Consider the following 21,537-nt stretch of genomic DNA (forward strand, 5'->3'; position numbering starts at 1 on the left):
TGTTCATGTTCATCGCATGCGAGACAAGTGAAAAACGAGAAATTCAGGTTTTTTTTTTTTACAACACTCTAAACCCCTAACTTTGAAGTAGATACTTTACATTAAATACTTATTCAACCCTAGTCTGGAGGAAATAGATACCCTAAAAGGAGACATATGAGCATGCATTATTATTGGATGAGATAGAAAACATCCTGGTTTGATTGGGATATAAATACTGAGTCGAAGAGTTCCTCTTTGTCACACACTGTGCAGATGCTCTGTATGATTGTCTGACTTTCTTGCAAGAATAAACCTCTTTTTTTTTTGTTTTTTTTTTTAGTTATTGTCTCACAACAAGAGTTGGAAATATTTTTCCATACCAAGGGTGAGTAAATCTTCAGCAAATTTTAATTTAGGTGAATTAAACTCTTTTCTAACTTTTAGCCAAATCGTTATCAATAATTACTTTTACCAATGTCTAATAATATCAAGTTTACCATAAGTGTAATAAATCACTAAACTATCGGATACAAAGTTCATATCACTGCAGACTAGGCTCTTCTGTTCTAATAAATTGGTTAATACACAATGCGCTGATGTTCTGAAGAGAGCGTATCAGAGTGAAGTCTCATGGCGTCTCTCCATACATTACTGATTCTGTGTGGATGTGCCACAGCCCTGTGTTTGGTGAGTTCAGATGTCAGAGAAATAATTTTACGATCATGTGTTTATTAATATTGTGTTAAAGCAAAACTTACACAGCTATTGTTATTTTAAAATACAATGACCTTGTTGAAGACTGAATGAGTTTTATTGATAGTTTGTGGTTATTTCATACAATATCAAAACTTACACTGTAATAGCTTGTTGTTGTAAATTGTGCACGTCTGACACTTATCTCTCAAATGTTTTCTTTAAAAGCCAACATCTTCACTCACTGGTGAGTATAACATTCACATCATTTTAATATAACTGTTTTTTCTATTGATATTTATATAATATTTCAGAATTTGATCTTTTTTGGTAGGCAATGCAATATTTGATGTGGATAATGGAAAAGACCTGGATATATTTGAAATAAATGAAGGTTTGTGGTAACATTAATATCAAATCTTAAATCTGTAGCATAAATTATATTGCATTAACTGCTGTCTCATTCAACAGCGGCAGGACTTGACCTGGTGGAAGGAGACATTCTGATAAAGGAGGTCATTGTTTTCTTTGAACAAATTCTCATGCTACTTTCCACAAACAGGATACAAAGTAGGACTTGAATCTCTGGGCTTAAAAAATTAATGAAATACATTTTAAGGACATTCTTAACCTTCAGAAATTGACAACATTAACCTCAGGAGGTCAAACTACTGTGTAAATACAGTTAGATATCACAAACATAAAAATTATAACATTTTATTTAAATAAAATAAATCCTTGTTTATATTTAACAGGGAGAAGGCAGAAACACTATCCTGGGTGAAAAGTATCGCTGGCCGACCACTGTGCCATATGTCCTCGACAGCAGCCTCGGTCTGTGAATATAATAATAACTGATTCAGTTCTGTTGAATTTATGCTTTGACCTTTATCTGATATTATAATTCTAACTTATTATTTGCTCCAAATTACTCACGTCGCTGTTCCTAATTATTTTCTTCTTTTATTTATTATTATTATTATTATTATTATTTTCTATAGAAAATCAATGCTAAAGGTGTGGTACTGAGAGCACTTGAGCAATACAGACTAAGACCTGTATTGACTTTAAACCTTGGGATGGAGAGCCAAACTACATTTTCATATTTAAAGACGATGGGTAAGAAAACACTACACACATTTAAACTCATCTTCACACATTGTGCAATAATCAAAATGCCATTCACATTTATGTAAATGTATGTCACATTTCTTTCAAAATCGTATTTTTAAAGTCCCTATGGAATCAAAATTGAAGTTTTTTTTTTTTTTTTTTTTTTTTTTTTTGAGTATGAATATCTTATCTGTAAGCTATAGTGTGCTCCAAAACAATGACAAAATTATTAGCATTTAAAGATGTAACCATTCAAAACTTACAGGGCACCTTATCATACACCTGGCACAATTCCACGCAAGGCATTTTTCCCCTCCAGCGCCATGTTGTTTAATTAGCAAATGCATTTGGGCTCATTTTTGCGCCCATGGGTGTACTGTTCTAAAAAACAGGAGTTCTGGTGCATTGCTGGCGCATTGCTATTTTAAGGAGCTGAAAATAGACTGCAACCTAGACCAACTCAAACCTGGTCTAAAGTCTAAAGTCAATGTTTTTTCTTTGTTATTTAAAGAGCGTGTTAGTATAGGCGGATCCGCAACGCGTGTACATGCTGCTTATTAAACACAGGGACGCAGAGCAGCACACAGACATGCCAAATATAAAAAAAATTAAAGGATTGCAATGCATAAGATTTTTTTCTAGTTTAATTATATATATATATATTTATATAAATACTGATAAATATGTCATGGAATCTGAGACTCTGATTGGTTTATTGCACGTTACGCCCAAAAAACACCCATTACTCATTACGAGAATAGGGTCAGCCCGCTTAGACCACGCGCGGCAACTGTTTTTCCGTCGTTAAAATAGCAAAAATGGATTTGGACACGCCCTGGGTGCACCTGCGCTGTGCACTTTACACTTTGCGTTTAGATCGTTAAAATAGGGCCCACAGTCTCTAACATTTCTCAATATGAATAAACTAATTTTCAGCTTCTCGTCAAACTTTCTGTCCAAACAAATGCTTTCTAGAATCCAAAAGCACCCCTTCCCTAGATGCTGAAATATTATTATACAGCATTAAAATCTATTCTTCTCACATTTATTTGTGGTTGTACTGGTGAATCCAGATCTCAACAAGAGATCACGGCAATTTACCCAAGCACCATACTAAGGATATGTGCAGTGCCTATGAGTGTGATCATTTGCACTTCACTAGCTGACAGATGTCCTGGGAGCATTTTAAGTTCTGAATGAAACCTTTCTTTAATGTTCCTAATTCTCTTATTATCAGTTCGAGTTTTACAATTCCACATCCTTATTATTATTATTATTATTATTATTATTATTATTATTATTATCTGTAGTAGTATTGGTGTTTCATCAATGTTACAACCAAAAAAAGGTACATAATCACATTCCAAAATACAGTATAACCAATCTTGTTCAGCCTTGATTGATGCTGCACATCTACTATCACATGTGCAGTGCAAATTTTGCACATATTTTACACACCTGCATTTAAATGCAGCTGCATTTTTTTAAATTAAATTATATGAAAGCAAGTAGGACTGGGTGATAAATTGATTTTATCGCTTAACTCGAATTTGTAATTCACATCGGTTTGTTTGAATGAAAATCTGTTTTCTTTTTAATCACTTTAGCAATAATGCATTCAAACAAATGTAATCTTACAGTCCTACTACATCATCAGTAGGCTATTTGATTTTGAAATCTTGAAGAAATTAATTGATCTGTTTAGATAAAATAACTGACAAAAATGTACTGTTATTTTCCTCACAAACAAAATTTGCAGAGCAGAAAGCAGCAATTAAAGATTTAATGCTTTCAATGTTATTAGTTTGGCATGTGATAGGGAAAAAGTTTACACACAATAGCCTAAGCCACTTTGAAACTCTCCTGTTATTTTTTTATTGTTATTTTTTTTTATTATTATTATTTTATATAGGCTTCGTTATGCTCACAACATTTCAAACCTACTGAAGGCGGAGCTGTGTTTCTAGTATCAGTGCACGCGGAGCTGATGCTCTGAGCGCAGAAGGAAGTTGTTGCTGCTCTAGCTACTCTCACAGACTCTGCTGCCGTAAATAATATGATGATATAAACATGCAGTCAATACAGATATTAAATAAAAACATTAAAAACAATTTAAATCATAAATCAGATTTTTTTTTTTTTTACGCCATATGCTATCGCCCAGCACTAAAAGCAAGTAAATTGTCACAAAAGAAGTGTGTTTTTGGTTGCCAGGGCAAGACAACCCTGCACAGATTACCAAAAAAAACAGCATTAAGGGACCAGTGGATGGAGTTTATTTTTACAGAGCATCAACGGAGTTGTGCAAGTCTTTGTGTGTGTTCCCTGCATTTCGAAGATACTTGTTTCACAAACAAAGCCCAGTTTGAAGCCGGATTTGCACATTGTTTATTTCTTAAGGATAATGCAGTCCCAATGAAAAAGGGTCATGATCGTGTGTTGGAACCGCAGGCAATGGGTAAAACTGCTTCGAATATCTCTGTGTTGTTAACTTAGCTATCGGCGCGTAAGCACATCAAGTAAACAACATGCGATGTTGTCATCAAACTGCATTTTCCACATGTACAGCTTAAAAAAAAAAAATAAAAAGACGACATAAAGTGGAACTTTGCCATTTTCCAAAACCGCTAAGCAAATATATACAGTTTCAATACATACCAAATAGAGACGTCGCTGCTGAAGCTGCTCTTGTGTAACCCCTCTCTCCCGGGTCCTCTCTGACGCTCCGAGCGGGGCTCGAACCCGGGTCTCCAGCATGGGAGTCGGACGCACAAACAAGGAGGCTAAATGGCTACAGCCACTAGCATTTGTCGCTAGTGCGTCTCTTGAGTTCGGGGAGTGAGGCCTCCGTTACAATTGTTAAATTTCAGCCTCTGGATCTGATTCTGGATCATAAATATACGGTTGAATCTGACTGTTAGCCATGGTTTGTTTTGGATGTTTTTTTCCTCACGGTAATGTCACAGCTTCCAAACGCTCTCCACGCAAAAGCCTACTCGCGCTCGTGATTCTTTAGCTCCGCCCACACGTCACGCCTCTAGGCGCTCGTGTTTTTCCGGGAAAAATCGGTACAGACTATCTTTCTCTTATAAATATAATAAAAATAAAGACTTTTTGGAGTTATGAAGGATGCAGTACTACTCTATAGGTACTCAAGATTAACAGGATATTGAGTGAAAACGAGCATTTCACCCCCCCTTAAATATGATTGTCAAATTTTAAATTTGTATCCAGAATAATCCCAAGGTACTTGACTTCCTTTACTACTTGTATTACTTCATTTTTTATCTGAACCTCAAATATATCGCTTATAGGCCTATTTCGTATGGAGAAACACATGGAGACTGTTTTCTTAACATTAAGAGATAAATGGGATAACTCGAGCCATTTAGAGATATGGTCTAATGCTTTTGTCAGGTGTTCACCTGCCAGACTGGATGTTTTAGCGGAAACATGGACCACAGTGTCATCCGCATACATCTGACAGTTTATGCCCGGACAGCATTTTGGTAGGTCATTTATGTACATTGTAAACAACAATGGGGCAAGTACGGACCCATGCGGTACTCCCATGTTGTTGTCTTGCAGAGATGACTTCACTCCATTAACCCTAACACATTGCTGTCTTCCGCCCAAATAAGATCTAAACCACTGCAAAGATTCAAAAATGTTACTAGCAAACTCTAACAGCAAGGTAAATTAGTGTTAGTATTTTGTAAGTCTTAACTCTCCATATATTGCAGTTCAAAAAGAAGCTACTGTGGCTCTTCTTACTTAACTATATATATATATATATACATTTAGCAAAAAAGTCCAAGATCAGGATAACTGAATATATGTGATATCAAATAAGGGTTAGCACAAATGTAATCTAAATGCAATCCAAAAGTAATCAGATTACATTAACAAAATTGTGTAATCTAAGAGATTATATCACTGATTACATTTTTTTTTCATGTAATCTGTAATCAGTAACTGATTACAATTCATAAGTAATCTTCCCAGCTCTGTTTGCGACATGATCCCACTGTTGTTGCGTCCATGCAAAGCAACGTTATTATGGCGAACACAATAAATGTTTCACATTTTCAAAAAGAGAGCGTTTTTCCTTTTCCACATTCGTCAGTGTTCGGGCTCCGAACCAGTGGCCTGCCATCTGATGCTATCCAGCCTCTTGTCATGCGAGCCAGTGTCCAAGTGGATGTTGGTGATAATAAAACATGGCTACTCACTGCAGTTCGCCCGAAGGGATTCCCACTTTGGACGACGCTCAGGTCCTCCACACCGAAGTGATGACGCTGTTAAGGAAGGAAGCTATAGAAATAGTTCCTCCCTCAGAAAGCGATTCAGGGTTCTACAGCTGTTATTTCCTTGTCCCCAAGAAAGATGGCAGTCTCAGACCAATCTTAGACCTCAGACTCCTGAACCTCTGCCTCATGAAAGGGAAGTTCAGGATGTTGACATTGAAACAGATCCTCACGCAGATTTGCCCTGAGGACTGGTTCTTCTCACTGGACCTGAAAGATGCTAACTTTCACATCCAGATAGCCCCCCATCGCAGATGATTCTTGAGATTCACGTTCAAGGGTGTGGCTTTCGTTCAGCTGCCTCTGCGCACTGGCAAAGCATCTCTTGGAATGGGCACTACCCAGGTTGCGATCGCTCAAGGCGACGCATCTACTTGGCAAGACGAATCTGGGAGCAGACATGCTATTGTGGAGCAATGTCCACTCAGACGATGGATGCTCCATCCCCAGACGTTTGTCAAAATCTGGAACATTTTCGGGAAGGCAGAGCTCGACCTCTTCCCCTCAGAGAGCAACTCTCATTGCCCAACTTATTTTTCGAAGGACACAGATGCGCTGGCCCGCGACTGGCTCAGTCTTCTTCTTTACAGAGTCCTCCTGGTGGCCCCACTATGGAGGAGCCAAGTTTGGTCCTCGGAGCTATTCAGGCTTTCCATGAAAGCTCCATGGATGATCCCCCTGTGGCGGGACCTCCTCTCTCAGGCAAACAGGACAATCTGGCATCTGTAGCCAGAACTCTGAACTCTGCACGTATGGTCCCTCGATGGAAGCCTGTAGGCCTCCCCGGGGACGTGCTACACACCATTTCTCAGGTGAGAGCCCCGTCTACAAGACGCCTCTACGCCCAGAAATGGTCAGTCTTCGTTGACTGGTGCTCAACACGAAACAAAGACCCTGTTGAGTGTGATGTATCTCCGATACTGTCATTTCTCCAAGAGTGTCAAGACAAGGTTCTTACCCCTTCCACGCTCAAGGTGTACGTAGCAGCCTTCGCAGCATTTCATGCTCCTATTGATGGCCAATCTGTGGATCGACTCATTGTGCATTTCCTGAGAGGTTCTAGGCGGTTGAAACCCCAGCGTCCCCTCACTGTTCCCACTTGGGACCTTAACACGGTCCTTGGAGCACTCAAAGGACCTTCCTTTGAGCCGCTGGGGTCAGCTGACCTTCTGCCCCTGATGCTCAAAACCGCTCTGCTACTTGCTCTAGCATCGGTCAAGTGTGTTGGCGATTTGCAGGCCCTCAAATCTTGAGCCCTGCATGCCTTGAGTTTAAAGTGCTCTTGATGCCGTTCAGAGCACAGGTAATTTCCCTCTCAGCTCTGGCATTGTCAGGTGACCGAGAGCTGGATTTACTCTCCCCAGTGAAGACTTTAAGGATATACATTGATATATGTATATTCAGGCAGTCTGACCAGATTTTTGTCTGCTTTGGTGGCTGAACCAAGGGGTCTTCAGTCTCAAAGCAACACCTCTCATGTTGGATAGTCGATGCTGTTGCTCTATGCTAATACTCTTCGGGCCTTGAGTGCCCCATAGGAGTAAGAGCCCACTCCACTAGAGGGATGGCCTCTTCATGGGCCTGGTCTAGTGGTGTCTCTATCAAGGACATATGTGAGGCGGCCAGCTGGTCCTCGCCGTCCACTTGTGTCATATTCTATAACCTGGACATCCCGACCTTGCACGCTCGGGTTCTTTTGGTTTTATACGAGTGCCTCTATCAGACTCCATCTTCATGCCACCTCCGGGGAGCTAGCTCCCTCTTAGCATTGTAGCATCAAGGGTTTGACCGCTCCGGCCTCTCACTTATCCCCTGGAACCCAAGGTGTTCAAGATAAGTCTTGTCGTTCCCTACCATGGCACGGCACGGTTGAATTAGTTCCCCATGAGTGAAGTATCGAAAGGGAACGTACTCTGTTACGAACGTAACCTCGGTTCCCTGAGATACAGAACAAGTACTGTGTTTTATGCCGTGCCACGGGGCTGTGGCTTCAGTGTCGTCACTTCAATCATATGACCTGATTTCCTCTGATGATTTGCCTGGTTATATAGCCATTCGCCCAGCATTAGCATAGGCCATTTTGGCGCGCTGCACTCGTCACAGGCTTGCGCAGCTATGCAGCAACGTCATTGGTTTAAAAAAGTTTACAGATTAAAAAAATTGCAGTGCAGTTGCACTGCGTTATTGAAAAAAGCTTCAGTATAAGGGGAAAAAGTAGCTTTTCCCCATACTCAGTACTCGTTCCGTATCTCAGGGAACCGTGGTTACGTTTGTAACCGAATAAGTTTTTTTATTATCTTACTTTTTTTATCCTAAATGTCTGATTTGAAGTAATAAGTAATGTCAAGTTTGCAAGTTAATTCAATCTTGGTGTATGACATATGGAAATTAAATGGTGAAATTTTACAGGATGGTCAGTAGAAGGTGTCTCTTGTTTCCTGAAAACAACAAACACTGATCAACAAATCACAAATGATTTTATAAAACTTACATTAAATTAAAAAATTTCTAAAACACAAATCACAGTCTGTCTTTTGTTTAACACAACTGATTTAAAACAACTTATTTAAAATAGTTCCAGTCTTCAACCACACCCTCTACATCCCACACTAATTGTAGGGAAAAAACACATAATTGCCCATTGTAGGGCACATGTAGTAGAACTTGCTATAATGTAACCCAGATGAGCAGCGTACAGGCCCTCAGCCCTGTACAGAAAATGGCAAACTTAAAATACATTTCAAAGCTTTCACAGTTGTCTTATTTAAGAATCATTCATTATTATTACACTTGATGTTTACCTTCCAAATTCATTGGTTATACTTAATGTTACACTCAGTGTACACCTACCAAATCTTACATTTTGCATATACACTATGCAGAATTGCTAGGCAAGTTGATTTTAAGATCATATTCTTTTCCCAAATATATTTGACCAATTCCAGACCACATCAATCTTAATAACTATTAATTTTGCATTTAATCTTTTATAAGTGATATATAATCTTTTTTTGGCTCATTTTATCTTTAAAAATAAAATCTGCATAATAATTATGCACACCTGAATATAAGGCATTTTCACTTCCAAGTTCCAGCCTCCTGCTTATCTAATATGTAATTTATAAATGTTCACTTACCTTACTCCAATGTACAATTTAGAGAATAGACAAGATACTTAGTCTGATGATGGTCATTAGGTCAGCAGCTGTGTATGTCACAAACACGTTAAATGTAAAAATTGTATACATTTATAACATAGTGTATGTTAACACAATCGCTGAAAGATATTATCATGAATAATAAATAATAATGATGTGTGTGATAGTATCACCTTCCATAATATTGAGGCTGTGTGGCTACATGACCTTCCCAATCCAGCGATGCACGAACATCCAGTGGTCTCCACCAATCCCTGCTCACTGACCACCACCCACGTAGAGTAGTTTGGATTACTCAACTGACTGGGTGCACGTTTGCTTTTAAAAGACAAAATCATCCTCACTGTGTAACAGTAAACGACCCAATTTCCCACTATGTAAATACCTGTAGGCCTCAGTACTTTTATCATTTTTCCTTGCTGCTCCACATCTACCCACGTTAACAGTGATGATGGATGGGACAATTTGAGACCATTTGATCATCATAAGAAGTTTTCATTGTGCTCCCAATTTATTAAATATACAGTATTAACATAATTTGTCATTTCGCCACAGTTATAGTTAGCTATAAACAATCTTACAACTACTGATCTAGTTACCGGATGTGTCATATCAGTTGGATGACAAAATGCGGAAATGTGAAGCATTAAAAGTGAGCAGGGCGGAATAAGGTGAATAGAAAGGATGTAACTGCGGTCTAAGTGGAAGAGAGGGGGTATGCAGAAGGATGTTTAATGCCCAAGTGGTACGCCGCTGTAAAAAGTTTGAAAATCACTGTGCTTTGTCATTCAGTAAAGTATTACAATTTCCACAAAGCCATACTAAAAACATTCAAAAGAGTACTAGACAAAGTTATCATCTATACAGCCATGATTAATATTGAAAACTATAACAGTAATGTATTGTTGAATGAATAATAAGCAACTGATAAAATTATCCACACCATAGTAAAGTATGAACAAATTTTCATTCAATAAATAAGCTGCAATTTAAAAATGATCATCCCTTCAAAACAGAGAAAATATATTTTACAAGCATCTACATGCAGGTCTTTTTTAAAGTGTTCATAGCAGGACTTGAAAATAAAAAAAAAAAAAAAAAAAATCGGTTCACTCCGAGCAGAATCTATGTTTTAACGTTTTTGTTTCTGTGTTTCTGTGTTCCTCTGATATTATTACCGTTCCGAAACCGGTTCAGGTGGAGGAAATACCGGTTAATGACGTTATATTTTTTTTTACTTTTTTTTTTTTTTTTTTACTTTGGCTATAATTTGTCTAATAATAATAATAATAAAAAAATACAGAATTTTCTTTACTCAAAAAGAAAAGGAAAAAGCAGAGATCTGGTAATGTTAGCCAATAACCCGCTGAGTTAAGTCACAGCCAGTTTCTTTTCTAGATTTTAAAAATAAAAGAGGGAAGAAAACGCCTGCTTACCTCCAGTTCACGTTGCAAAATGGATAAACCATATTGGCCACGTCTTCCGAGCCCCCTGCGCATCCAGATACGGCGACACCTTTTTTTTTTTTTTTTTTTTGGGACGTTTCAGCACACAGAATTGTGCATATCACCAAAGCAGTGCGTTTATCCCCGGAAAGCGAAAGACTGTACAGTGAGTGCATAAAAATCGTGAGCTTTGGCTTTACATCTCAAGCGATCTACTCGTACAGAGTTGGTACCTTGCCGAAATCGCACAGAAATAGCATTGTATGCCCGGCTTATAGGCTACTATACTCACATAAATCTAAGGGGGGTGCATTGCCATTGTGACTTACCTACATGACGAGTTTCACAGCTTCAGCGACACATTTGCATAGGACGTACTACTGGAATTTGACATTGGTTGACAATTTCAAATATTAAAATGGAATGATAAAATAACGTTATTAACTGGTTAATGGCCATTTAACATTTTAGATTCTGTTCAGAACCATAAAATTTGATTTCTTTCTGTTTCTGGTCCTGTTCCTGACAAAATTGAATTCATTTACTGTGACAATACTGTGTCGGAAGGAATACGGAGCTGAGGATAATCGAAATAGACTTAATTTATCCAACACAATAGGAAATGCAACAGGGAGAACACAACATTATGGGGTGTGACAATTCCAAAATAGAGTAAATGTAGTAGCCTATAATATATTTAGTCTGATTAACATGACACACAGGTTTCAGGTTTCTTGATTCTAGGTTTATGTTTATCATTGTCATATTACACATTTTGCATTCTGCTCTTTTATGTAGTTTTAGTTAAATAATTTTTTTTCATTCAGTGATACATTTCTTTCCATCCCCTGCAGAATAAAAAATAAACCATCACATAATTTGTTATGGTTTTACTGGGTATAATGAATATTGTTTTGGTTTTAATGGAAATTTAAATGGTGTCTGTTGGTCTCTGTTGGTAATTGGTCGCCTTCTGTTGGTGACTTTTGTTAAAATCACTAAATCCTAATGTAATATGTCCCAAAACACACTTCAGGAAACTATTATTTAAAGGTTTTAATCGTTAAAATGATGGTTTGTAATATAGTATTTATAGTGGAATTTTTTTTACTCCCAGTCTGTCCCTGGTTATTACAAATGAATGATTTTCATACTTTTTAATCATGCTATCCTTTCTTGTGTACTGAGATTTTTTTACATTTGATCAATTTATTGCATTAATAATTCATGTTGATATGGGTAAGGAGAAGGCTGCATACGAGTATGGACAAACTATCAATTTTAGACAAAATAAATCTTCCCAAGATTGTAAGATCCCTCTGCAGCCATTGATTTAATATTTTTTTTACATTTATCTATGAAAACTAATACACCATATTATTGTTTGCCTATCCAACACAATATCATTATTATTTTTTTATTATCAATATAGGTAATAGCTCTGCAACCATTATAAACAGTCTTGGAAAACTACCACAACCTTCATGAATTCCTCTTTTAGTTGGGGAATATTTTACAGGTTCCATGACCTAAAGCTGTAGAGCTGATTGTTATATTATATAACATTATACAGTATAACATTTAAATGACATTTTTAAATCTTACTCCAAAACCAAAATCTTTTTTCTCTTCTATACCTTTGATACCTCATTCTATATCTTTCCTGTTCTCTAACAATCTCCTTAAGATCAAGATTCCTGCTAAATCATTTTGCATCTGCAAGTCCTTAAATTATTATTATTATTATTATTATTATTATTTTGCACTCATTCACCTCTTCCATGCTGAACTGAATCACCTTCATTAGGTTTACAATCATGGTGCTGCTTTGTTTGGATTTTTCAGTTAAATAAACCAGCTTCTCATACACCCTCCTTTCCAGATGTAAAGCTGAAGTAGGTAACTTTTGTAAAAATTTATTTGTGAAACCTGTCATTATGTCCTGACAGTAGAATATGAGATAGATCATCCGTGGAAAAAAATCAAGCTCCTCTGGCTCCTCCCAGTGGTCCTATTGCCATTTGCAGAAATTCATCCACTCCCGGTAAGAAACAACCAATCAGAGCTGCGGTCCGTAACTTTTTGGTGTGTTCAAGATTAACAAAATGTATATAATAAGCGAGTACACCATGAATCCATTTTAGCCTGTCCTAAATCATTAGGGTACATCTATAATAAGTGTTTATATTCTGACTATTTTAGATTGCTTCGGGGGTACCGCAGCGGAGAAACACAGTACCGTTGTGATTCTTCATAGACATAAACAGAGAGAGATAGCTCCGGCTACAATGTTCTTCCGCAAGACGCAAACAGTTCTGTTTATTAAACGCTAGAGCGTCAAAAGTTACAGACTGCAGCTTTAATATCACCTCCAAAATGGTTTCACTGGCCATCCCACATTCTCTGTTATTTTGCACAACAATCTCCATTGCTGTATCATGGTCCATTACAAACATTAAGACAAAGTACAAAAAATGCACATGTACAAACGTATCTGTACACTGTATCTAAAGGGTGTATACATGTAGGGTAATGAAAAGGTGATGTTTTTATGTTTAATCAGATGTTACTCATATGTGGGGAATCGGCAGATGGGGAAACAAGAGTTGTCAATTGGTGCAGGCTGTGACAGTTTAGGAACAGTGGAGCACGAGTTTCTGCATGCACTGGGTTTCTGGCACGAACAATCCAGATCTGACAGAGACGACTATGTCACCATTGTGTGGGACCAGATTGAAAAGGGTAACTATTGAATTCTTAAATACACTCATAAATAATAACATCACTCTGTCTCGCAAAACTCCTTACATCTATACATATAACTATATAAAATACAAAGTAATTTGTTCATCAACTAATTCACGGTTTGTTTTTCACTTAGGTAAAGAGCACAACTTTAATTCATATAATGAAACGGTGTCAAGCTCTCTCGGTGTGCCTTATGATTATGGTTCAGTCATGCACTACAGTAAGAAATCTTTCAGCAAAGGCAGTGAACCAACCATTGTTACAAAAATACCAGAATTCTTGGATGTGATTGGTCAACGCATGGAGTTTAGTGACAGTGACCTGCTCAAGCTGAACCGGCTATACAATTGTAGTAAGTTTATGATTAAGCACGTTATGTGGTATAATCCTCCATTATTTATTTTTATATATAAATATACTGACATTAGTTTGAAAAGATAAAGACAACTTTCTCATCTAATACTTTGCTTCTTTTACTCATCTTGTTCTAAACTTATTTTATATTCTTCCAGCTACAGCCTCAATATTTCTGGACTCTTGCCAGTTTGAGGAGCCAAATATCTGTGGCATGATCCAGGGTGATGGTGGAAATGCCAAATGGGCTCGTGTACAAATGGTAAAGGGCGGTCCACAAACAGACCACACCAACCTGGGTCATTGTAAAGGTATGTATACCCCTAACCACAAAATCAGGTTTCAACCAAACTGAGTTTTGCATTTATTTACCATGACAATTGCAATTTTTGAGCCACAGCATCAATAGCAATAAAACTTCATGCAAGTGAATTAAGAGCATTTCACAATTGTTTTTTACCATTCATCATGCTCAGTAGCCCCGCCCATTGTGGAACCTTATTTTTCCAAACTCCATATAAACATAAATATGGTTGTGATGCATCAAAAACCCAGACTCTTGTCACTGTGAGTCACATCAACCAGTGTTGTGTGTGTAATTTTGAACTTTTTCACATAGAATATATATATATTTTGCAAAGTTAACACCAACTTTCTCAGCAGCTATTTTAGAAACTCCTTATGTTACACTCCCGATATCACATGGAAGACTATTTGTTTTATTTATTTATTTTGTTACACAAACACTTTGTAAAAGGTTTAATAATTCATAGTCCATAATCCTGCATTGATATCTCTTTTTTGATGGTGGCACTTTGGTCTTCATGATAAACACATTTTGCTGATACCATAAGGAAATATTCTTTGACTTTTTCAAGACATTTCTTGTCAAGCATTGTAATATAACATGAAAAATATTTTGTCAACTCCATTATAAGGTCCAAAGAGAAAGTGAGAATACTGGTTTAATGATCTATTATCTAATAAAGTTTATACTTCCACAGGGTTTGGGTTTTTCATGCATTTCAGCACAGCCACAGGAACCAAGGGTAAAAATGCTTACCTGGAAAGTCGCCTCTTTCACCCCAAAAGACGCTCCCAATGCCTGCAGTTCTATCACTACAACAGCGGAAGCGCTGATGACCAGCTAAACATCTGGGTGCGTGAATACACAGTTAAAAACCCCAAAGGAGCCCTGAGACTCATTCAGAAGATCAGAGGTAATAATTTTTTTGTTTAAAACACAAATAAATAAATCCCTTTAGCCTATGGGTAACTTAAATTTGTACAACCTAGGTGGATTTCGAGGCTCCTGGGAACTATATCATGTTACGCTAAATGTCTCTGATAAATTCAGAGTAGTGTTTGAAGGGGTTAAAGGAAGAAAACCATCAAAGGGTGGTCTGTCTCTGGATGACATCAACCTTTCAGAGACCAAGTGTCCTCAATACACTTGGCGCATTCGTGATTTTAAAAGGCTTCTCGCTACAACCCCTGCCGGTTCAAAAACCTACAGCCCCCGCTTCCTGTCCCCAGATGGTTACTCATTTCAGATTGGTTTGTACATTAATGGTTTGAAGGATAGTCCAGATAAAATGGCAATATACCTCCACTTGACCTCTGGACCCAATGATGACAAATCTCCAATGGCCATGTCCATGGCGTCAGGCATCTATGGAGCTGATGGACCAGAATCCAGACATCCAACATCGCATGAACAACATTAAGATGATCACTACAGATCCAAACATGACTTTCACAGACTGTAAGAAACAAAGTTATAGTTATGAGTCATTTTTATGTGCCATTAATGCTGATATGCTAAATGCAGATACTTGATTACAAATTTCTTAGAGATAAATGGCAATATGTGTTTTTAAATAGAATCTTCTTATTTTGTGCAGCCACAGGTAATGTTAAGTATTTCTGGGACAACCCACGAAAAGTAGGCAGTCTAGTCACTGACACAGATGGTAGTAAATTCTACCGGGGGAGGGGTTACGGAACCAGCCATTACATCACACATGATCGTCTGAAGAGCCGAAGCTTTATTAAAGGAGATGATGTCATCTTCCTCCTCTCCCTTGAAGGTGTGCAGTTCTTATTCAATGCAAATGAAATTCTTATGAAATACGACAAGAGTTTTAAATATCAACTTCATCAATAGACGTGACTGGACTTTTGGGGACTCAGACCAGAGAGTCTTGGAGACCGGAAATCAGAGACCTGCGATTAGAGATTGATGACCGTGATGCGGAGGAGCCAAAGAGACAGATGGTTGTATGCATCTATATCCCAGTTTTCTCCTAAACTTGATAACTGTACCATTATTAAATGTAAATGGATATACAGTAACCCATTCAGTGTTGTTAAGCAACTTACATGTAACCAAATTATGTTATTTAATTACAAAATAAATGTTATAATCTACAGTTACAGTTACTGAAAAAAAATATGTGTAGTTAAATTACAGTTACTTATGAAAAGTTACAGATTACAAAAAGGTTATCATAATATTTTCACACACATATAATATGATTGATGTCTTAACGGTTTTATTTCCTATTTAGGTTTATGTATGTTTTCTTTATTTAAAGACTGAAAGATTAACCCTGCCTGCTTTAAATGTTTGAAAATGATTAATCATCAAAAACGTTAGAAATTGAGAAAAATAATCAAATTTAATCAAAAACATTACTTTAATAAATCAATTGAAATACACTATTTATTAAATTTTACATAGGGTAACTTGAAATCTGTAAACTATTACATTTCCAAATTTCCAAACCTTCTCAACACTGATCCCATTAAACTGATTTTTTTCTTTTAGAACCCCAGAGTCCTGGGACCATGGAATAAAAGATCCCCATGAGATGCAGCATACATCAAGAAGCCTCTATGGAGAGAGAGAAATCTTTCCAGAATCTGCCATATATTGTGAGCTGAACTGGAGCTGGAGCTACTGAATTATAACCTGAAAAAAAAAAAAAAAAAAAAAACTGTTAGGTACTATGCTCAAAAAAATATTATTACTAGATTACTAGCACTTCTCATGTTCATTGCCTCCTTAAGATGAATTTCTTCTTGTTTTCCTCATTTGTAAGTTGCTTTGGATAAAACTGCCTGCAAAATGAATAAATGTAAATGCATCAAAAGAAGTAGTCAACCATTAATGCTCCCACAGTTTATTAGTGGTATGTTGTAGTCTGTAACAAAGTGCTTTATTATAAATAATTGTAATGGAATTTACATTCCTGAATTTTCAAGAGATGCAGCTGTCCATTGGCACTGCACTATATGAGAAACAGCACATTCTCTGAGACCATGACCTGGTTGTCATCCTGTAAATGTTTGCCTGCGATTGGACTGTAGGTTTAACCTATGTAGTCTCAAACCAAACATTTTCTGTTTGTTTTGGAGTGTTTGTTTGTTTGTTTACTCTTACACAGAGTTGATCAGTGGATTTTATTTTTGTCTTTCCAGGGGTAAGAGAGGGCTCTCTTTTGCTTTTGTGTATTTGTGTTTGCGAGTTTTTATTAATTTATTTATTGTTTTTCTGCATTTATGCAAAATTTTTGTTGTAATGAAGTGCATTTTACTGATTTTCTTTCCAACGCAAAGAATCTCTTCTCAGAATGTGCCTGTGCCATCTTTTTTTTACTCTCAGCTTTCCACTTGAAGCTGTTTTCTGATACTGTCATTTGTCTTCTGGTCATATTTTGTTTGCCCTACGGAGAATCGCAGCATCTTCATTTGCATCTGTCGTACTGTTACTGCCACTGCTTTCTTCCATAAAGCATTGCTGGTCTGATCACAGTCTAATAAAGTTTTCCTTTTACTCTGGGGGGTATCTTCTTCTCACACATCGCTCCTGTCATTCTTTGCCACCTGTTCCATCCTGCTTGAATCCTTGATACTTCACCCTCCATGTTCTTGAACTGTGGATCCCAGGTACTTGAACTCTTCAGCTCAACTCTTTCACTCAGTCTGATGACCTTCTTGTCCTAAGTGTCTTTGCCAGTTGCCATGTAAAAAACATGCTATTACAATATGATTCACTAACAAACATGTAAGCAAGTAGACATCTTGTTCTCCTTCAGTTAATGTCTACTCAATATAGTAAGGGTTTCCCATACATTGATTTATTTGTGGCAGGCCGCCACAATATCAAAACTGACCACCACAAATAGATTTTCCGAAAGGCTTTGACATAATTTAATAAACATGATCACTGCACGTTTCTAAATTAAAAACGTTTATTCATCACTATTTCAGAAGGAAAATGACTATATTTATAAAATGTTCGATTTCATTCTCATTTCATTTTGCATGTAATGCTTGATAAGGCAGGGTTTGTGAGATCAGCGCTGTTACAGTATGCCGCCATTACCAGAGAAACCTTTACCTCTCCCGCTCTTAGCGCCTCCTGCTGGCAGAAAATTAACTTGCGGAGTGCCGCCAAGAATAGAGTGTAATGTAGGGCTGCAACTAACGATTATTTTGATAATCGATTAATCTGTCGATTATTTTTACGATTAATCGATTAATCGGTTTATGTACTTATATTTTAGTTTTTTCCATTTTTTCCCCAAGTAAATTATTAATAAAGGGTCTTTATCATTCAGCATAGATCTTGAAGAGATTTTAACCATTTTGCATCGTCATATCCTCATCAAAAATATACCTGGAGTTGTTTTATTATGTTAGTAATCCTTTGTCGAACTCTTCTGCAATCAAAACACTGACCCATACTCTAGCAAAATTCACAAGGAGATTTCAAATATTGTTTTCACCATGGCAGTCCTTAGAGCTCCTAAAGTAGTTTAACATCCCAAACAAAGCTTAAGGAATCTTTGAGAACATATTTTCAAGAAGTATAAGGATAAAACAGAATAAAATTGCAGTGCATTGTATTTTATTATTTACTGGGAAAAAGCTTTATAGCTTATGCTGTGAAATTGTAAACAATCCTTTGAAAAAAAAGTGCCAATGGCATGAAACCTGAATGGAACTCCCAATTTAAAGTAAAATCCATCAGAAGGTTGTCCAGAAAAAAAAATTGGGACACACACAAAAAACCTGCTGTGTGAAAAAGAGCAGTGAATACTTAGAAAAGAAGTGCATTTTAAATGTACTCAAACATTTACCTCTCTCATTCAGTCATAATTAGGCTGCAAGTCTGAATTATGAACTGGTAAACGACAAACTGATCACATAACATGTTTGTAAAGCTTTAAATGTTAACTGTTAAAAAGCAATGTTATCAGCTTTTACGACTAAACCTTTGCAAACAACCTTGTACTGGAGAATCTGCACAAATAAAATTCTTAGGGGCTGTTCACATATCGCACCTAAAAACGCGTGGAAAACGCTAGTCGCGACGCTTTCTCCTTCTTTCCAAAGGGCTCGGGCAGAAGCGCCCCTGAGGCGTCTGCCTTTGCTAAGCAACCATGACGTGCTCTCTCCATGAAGACCCGGAAATTTCAGCAAAGGATAAATGGATGCGGTGTGGACGCGCCTGGAAAAACGGGCGCATCGCACCGCGTGCGTGTCGCGACCGCGTCGCTTCCATTATGAGAGTGCATACTGCGCGCCTACATAGGAAATAACGAACTTGAGCACGCAAAAGACACGATATGTGAACGGCCCCTTAAACAGTTCAGTAGTGCAGAGTTTACAGGTTACCCTTCATTTTGAAGGCTCAAAGTAAAGTACTCCCACTTCCCGCTGAATGCTGCAGAGACGCTGTTCGGGAAGCACGTGACATAAAACGAGGCCAGCTATTGGCTATTCGCTACTTCACCTGCTGTACTGGCTGAGTAAAACCTCCGGTGGCTCATTACTGCCACACTTTGGTCACCGCAGATTTGAAATATGCACCGCTTATGGCAAATAAAATTTATTTAGCGACGAATCGATTACTAAATTAGTTGACAACTATTTTAATAATCGATTTTAATCGATTAAATCGATTCGTTGTTTCAGCTCTAGTGTAATGCTCTGGGAAACATAGCATAGAGATAGTTATTACCCAAAAGAACATGGAGACCTAAATATCTGGTACACAAAGACAATAACAATCATTAAAGTAGAAAATTATCTCCCAGTGTCACAAAACAGCAAGTCACTAAACCTAACAACAAACCCAATCATAAAACAGTGTATATACAACTCCAACACGTGAATGATTTAACCTAATTAATTATTCATGCCCCAGTGCATGATGGGAACAACAGGATTATAAAAGAATACTCGTCAACCTCAAACAATTCCAAGTGAAATAACTTGTGAATACAAACTTTCATTTTTCACAAGCTTAAATTAATTAATAATATAGAATTTTTTTTTTTTATTCTTGATTTCATAATTAAAATTAAAGTAAAAAATAAGTTTTTTATGCAGTAAACTTTTTATTTAGTCATTTATCAGCATAATGGACCTTAATATTTTAAAAAAATATTCAAATTCAAAGTAGAGAAAAAAAAAAACTTAATTGGTAAAACTGACTTGCAGCAACAGACAGAACCTGAATTGATTAAGCATACCTCACTGAGAAATCAAAGTAAATGAGTTAACCTACTGTTTTCATCTTCTATAAAATCATAAGGTTCAGAGTCCTCTCCTTCTTGAGTCATTTCCACAATATCATCATCATCATCATCTTTAGAGACGCGAGAAGACTTCTATAGACCAGGGGTCTGCAAGTAAGTTTGGCATCTGGCAAAAAATATTTAATTTCACCACTGGATGGTGGGCCAGAACACACAGACAGACACACACACACACACACACACACACACACACACACAGTCCAAGTCTTTGGCTCTATTAATTGTGATGATTTTGGCTCTCATTTAACAAATACCCACCATCCCCCAATCCAACATCTCAACAAATTAGAATACTTCATAAGACCAATAAAAAAAAATAATTGTGAATTATTGGCCCTCTGGAAAGTATGTTAATTTACTGTACATGTACATAATACTTGGTAAGGGCTCCTTTTGCTTTAATTACTGCCTCAATTCGGCGTGGCGCGGAGGTGATCATTGTGTGGCACTGCTGAGGTGGTATGGAAGCCCAGGTTTCTTTGACAGTGGCCTTCAGCTCACCTGCATTTTTTGGTCTCTTGTTTCTCATTTTCCTCTTGATAATACCTCATAGATTTCTCTGGGGTTCAGGTCTGGTGCATTTGCTGGCCAGTCAAGCACAAACAACATGGTCATTTAACCAACTTTTGGTGCTTTTGGCAGAGTGGGCAGGTGCCAAATCCTGCTGGAAAATGGAATAAGCATCTGCAAAAAGCTGGTCAGCAGATAGAAGCATGAAGTGCACCACTGCACAGTCCAGTTCTTCTTCTCCTTAGCCCAGGTAAGACGAGTCAGTAGTGACTTAGCAAGAGGAATATGACAACTGTAGCCAAATTCCTTAACACGTCTGTATGTGGTGGCTCCTGATGCCTTGACCCCAGCCTCAGTCCATGTGAAGTTCACTCAAATTCTTGAATAGATTTTGCTAGAAAATCCTCATAAGGCTGCGGTTCTCTCGGTTGGTTGTGCATCTTTTTCCTCTGCACTTTTTCCTTACACTCAACCTTCTGTTAACATGCTTGGATACAGCACTCTGAACAGCCAGCTTATTTGGCAATGAATGTTTGTGGCTTACTCTCCTTGTTAAGGATGTGAATGATTGTCTTTTGGACAACTGTCCACAGTCTTCCCCATGATTGTGTAGCCT

The 21,537-nt window shown here is 37.4% G+C and overlaps 1 protein-coding gene and 1 long non-coding RNA gene across 2 annotated transcripts; both read left to right on the plus strand.

The window, feature by feature from the left end:
• Positions 1 to 609: 609 nt before the first annotated feature.
• LOC113121239 (uncharacterized) lies at positions 610 to 1,509 on the plus strand. Its single transcript, XR_003294693.1, has 5 exons — positions 610 to 669; positions 904 to 922; positions 1,010 to 1,069; positions 1,147 to 1,190; positions 1,431 to 1,509. It is a non-coding gene; the product is annotated as an uncharacterized LOC113121239 (long non-coding RNA).
• A 167-nt stretch (positions 1,510 to 1,676) lies between these two features.
• Positions 1,677 to 17,262, plus strand: LOC113037728 (meprin A subunit beta; the record flags this gene model as incomplete). The annotated part of the gene is given in 11 exon segments (XM_074559783.1): positions 1,677 to 1,722; positions 1,725 to 1,794; positions 13,262 to 13,440; positions 13,580 to 13,798; positions 13,959 to 14,111; positions 14,805 to 15,020; positions 15,097 to 15,440; positions 15,442 to 15,565; positions 15,705 to 15,890; positions 15,968 to 16,080; positions 16,631 to 17,262. Coding segments are annotated over 11 exon segments (1,692 nt in total), but the record flags the coding sequence as incomplete, so codon positions are not given.
• Between the last annotated feature and the right edge of the window lie 4,275 nt (positions 17,263 to 21,537).

The sequence above is a fragment of the Carassius auratus genome, chromosome 20 (assembly GCF_003368295.1).
Source record: "Carassius auratus strain Wakin chromosome 20, ASM336829v1, whole genome shotgun sequence".
NCBI classification, from domain to species: domain Eukaryota; kingdom Metazoa; phylum Chordata; class Actinopteri; order Cypriniformes; family Cyprinidae; genus Carassius; species Carassius auratus.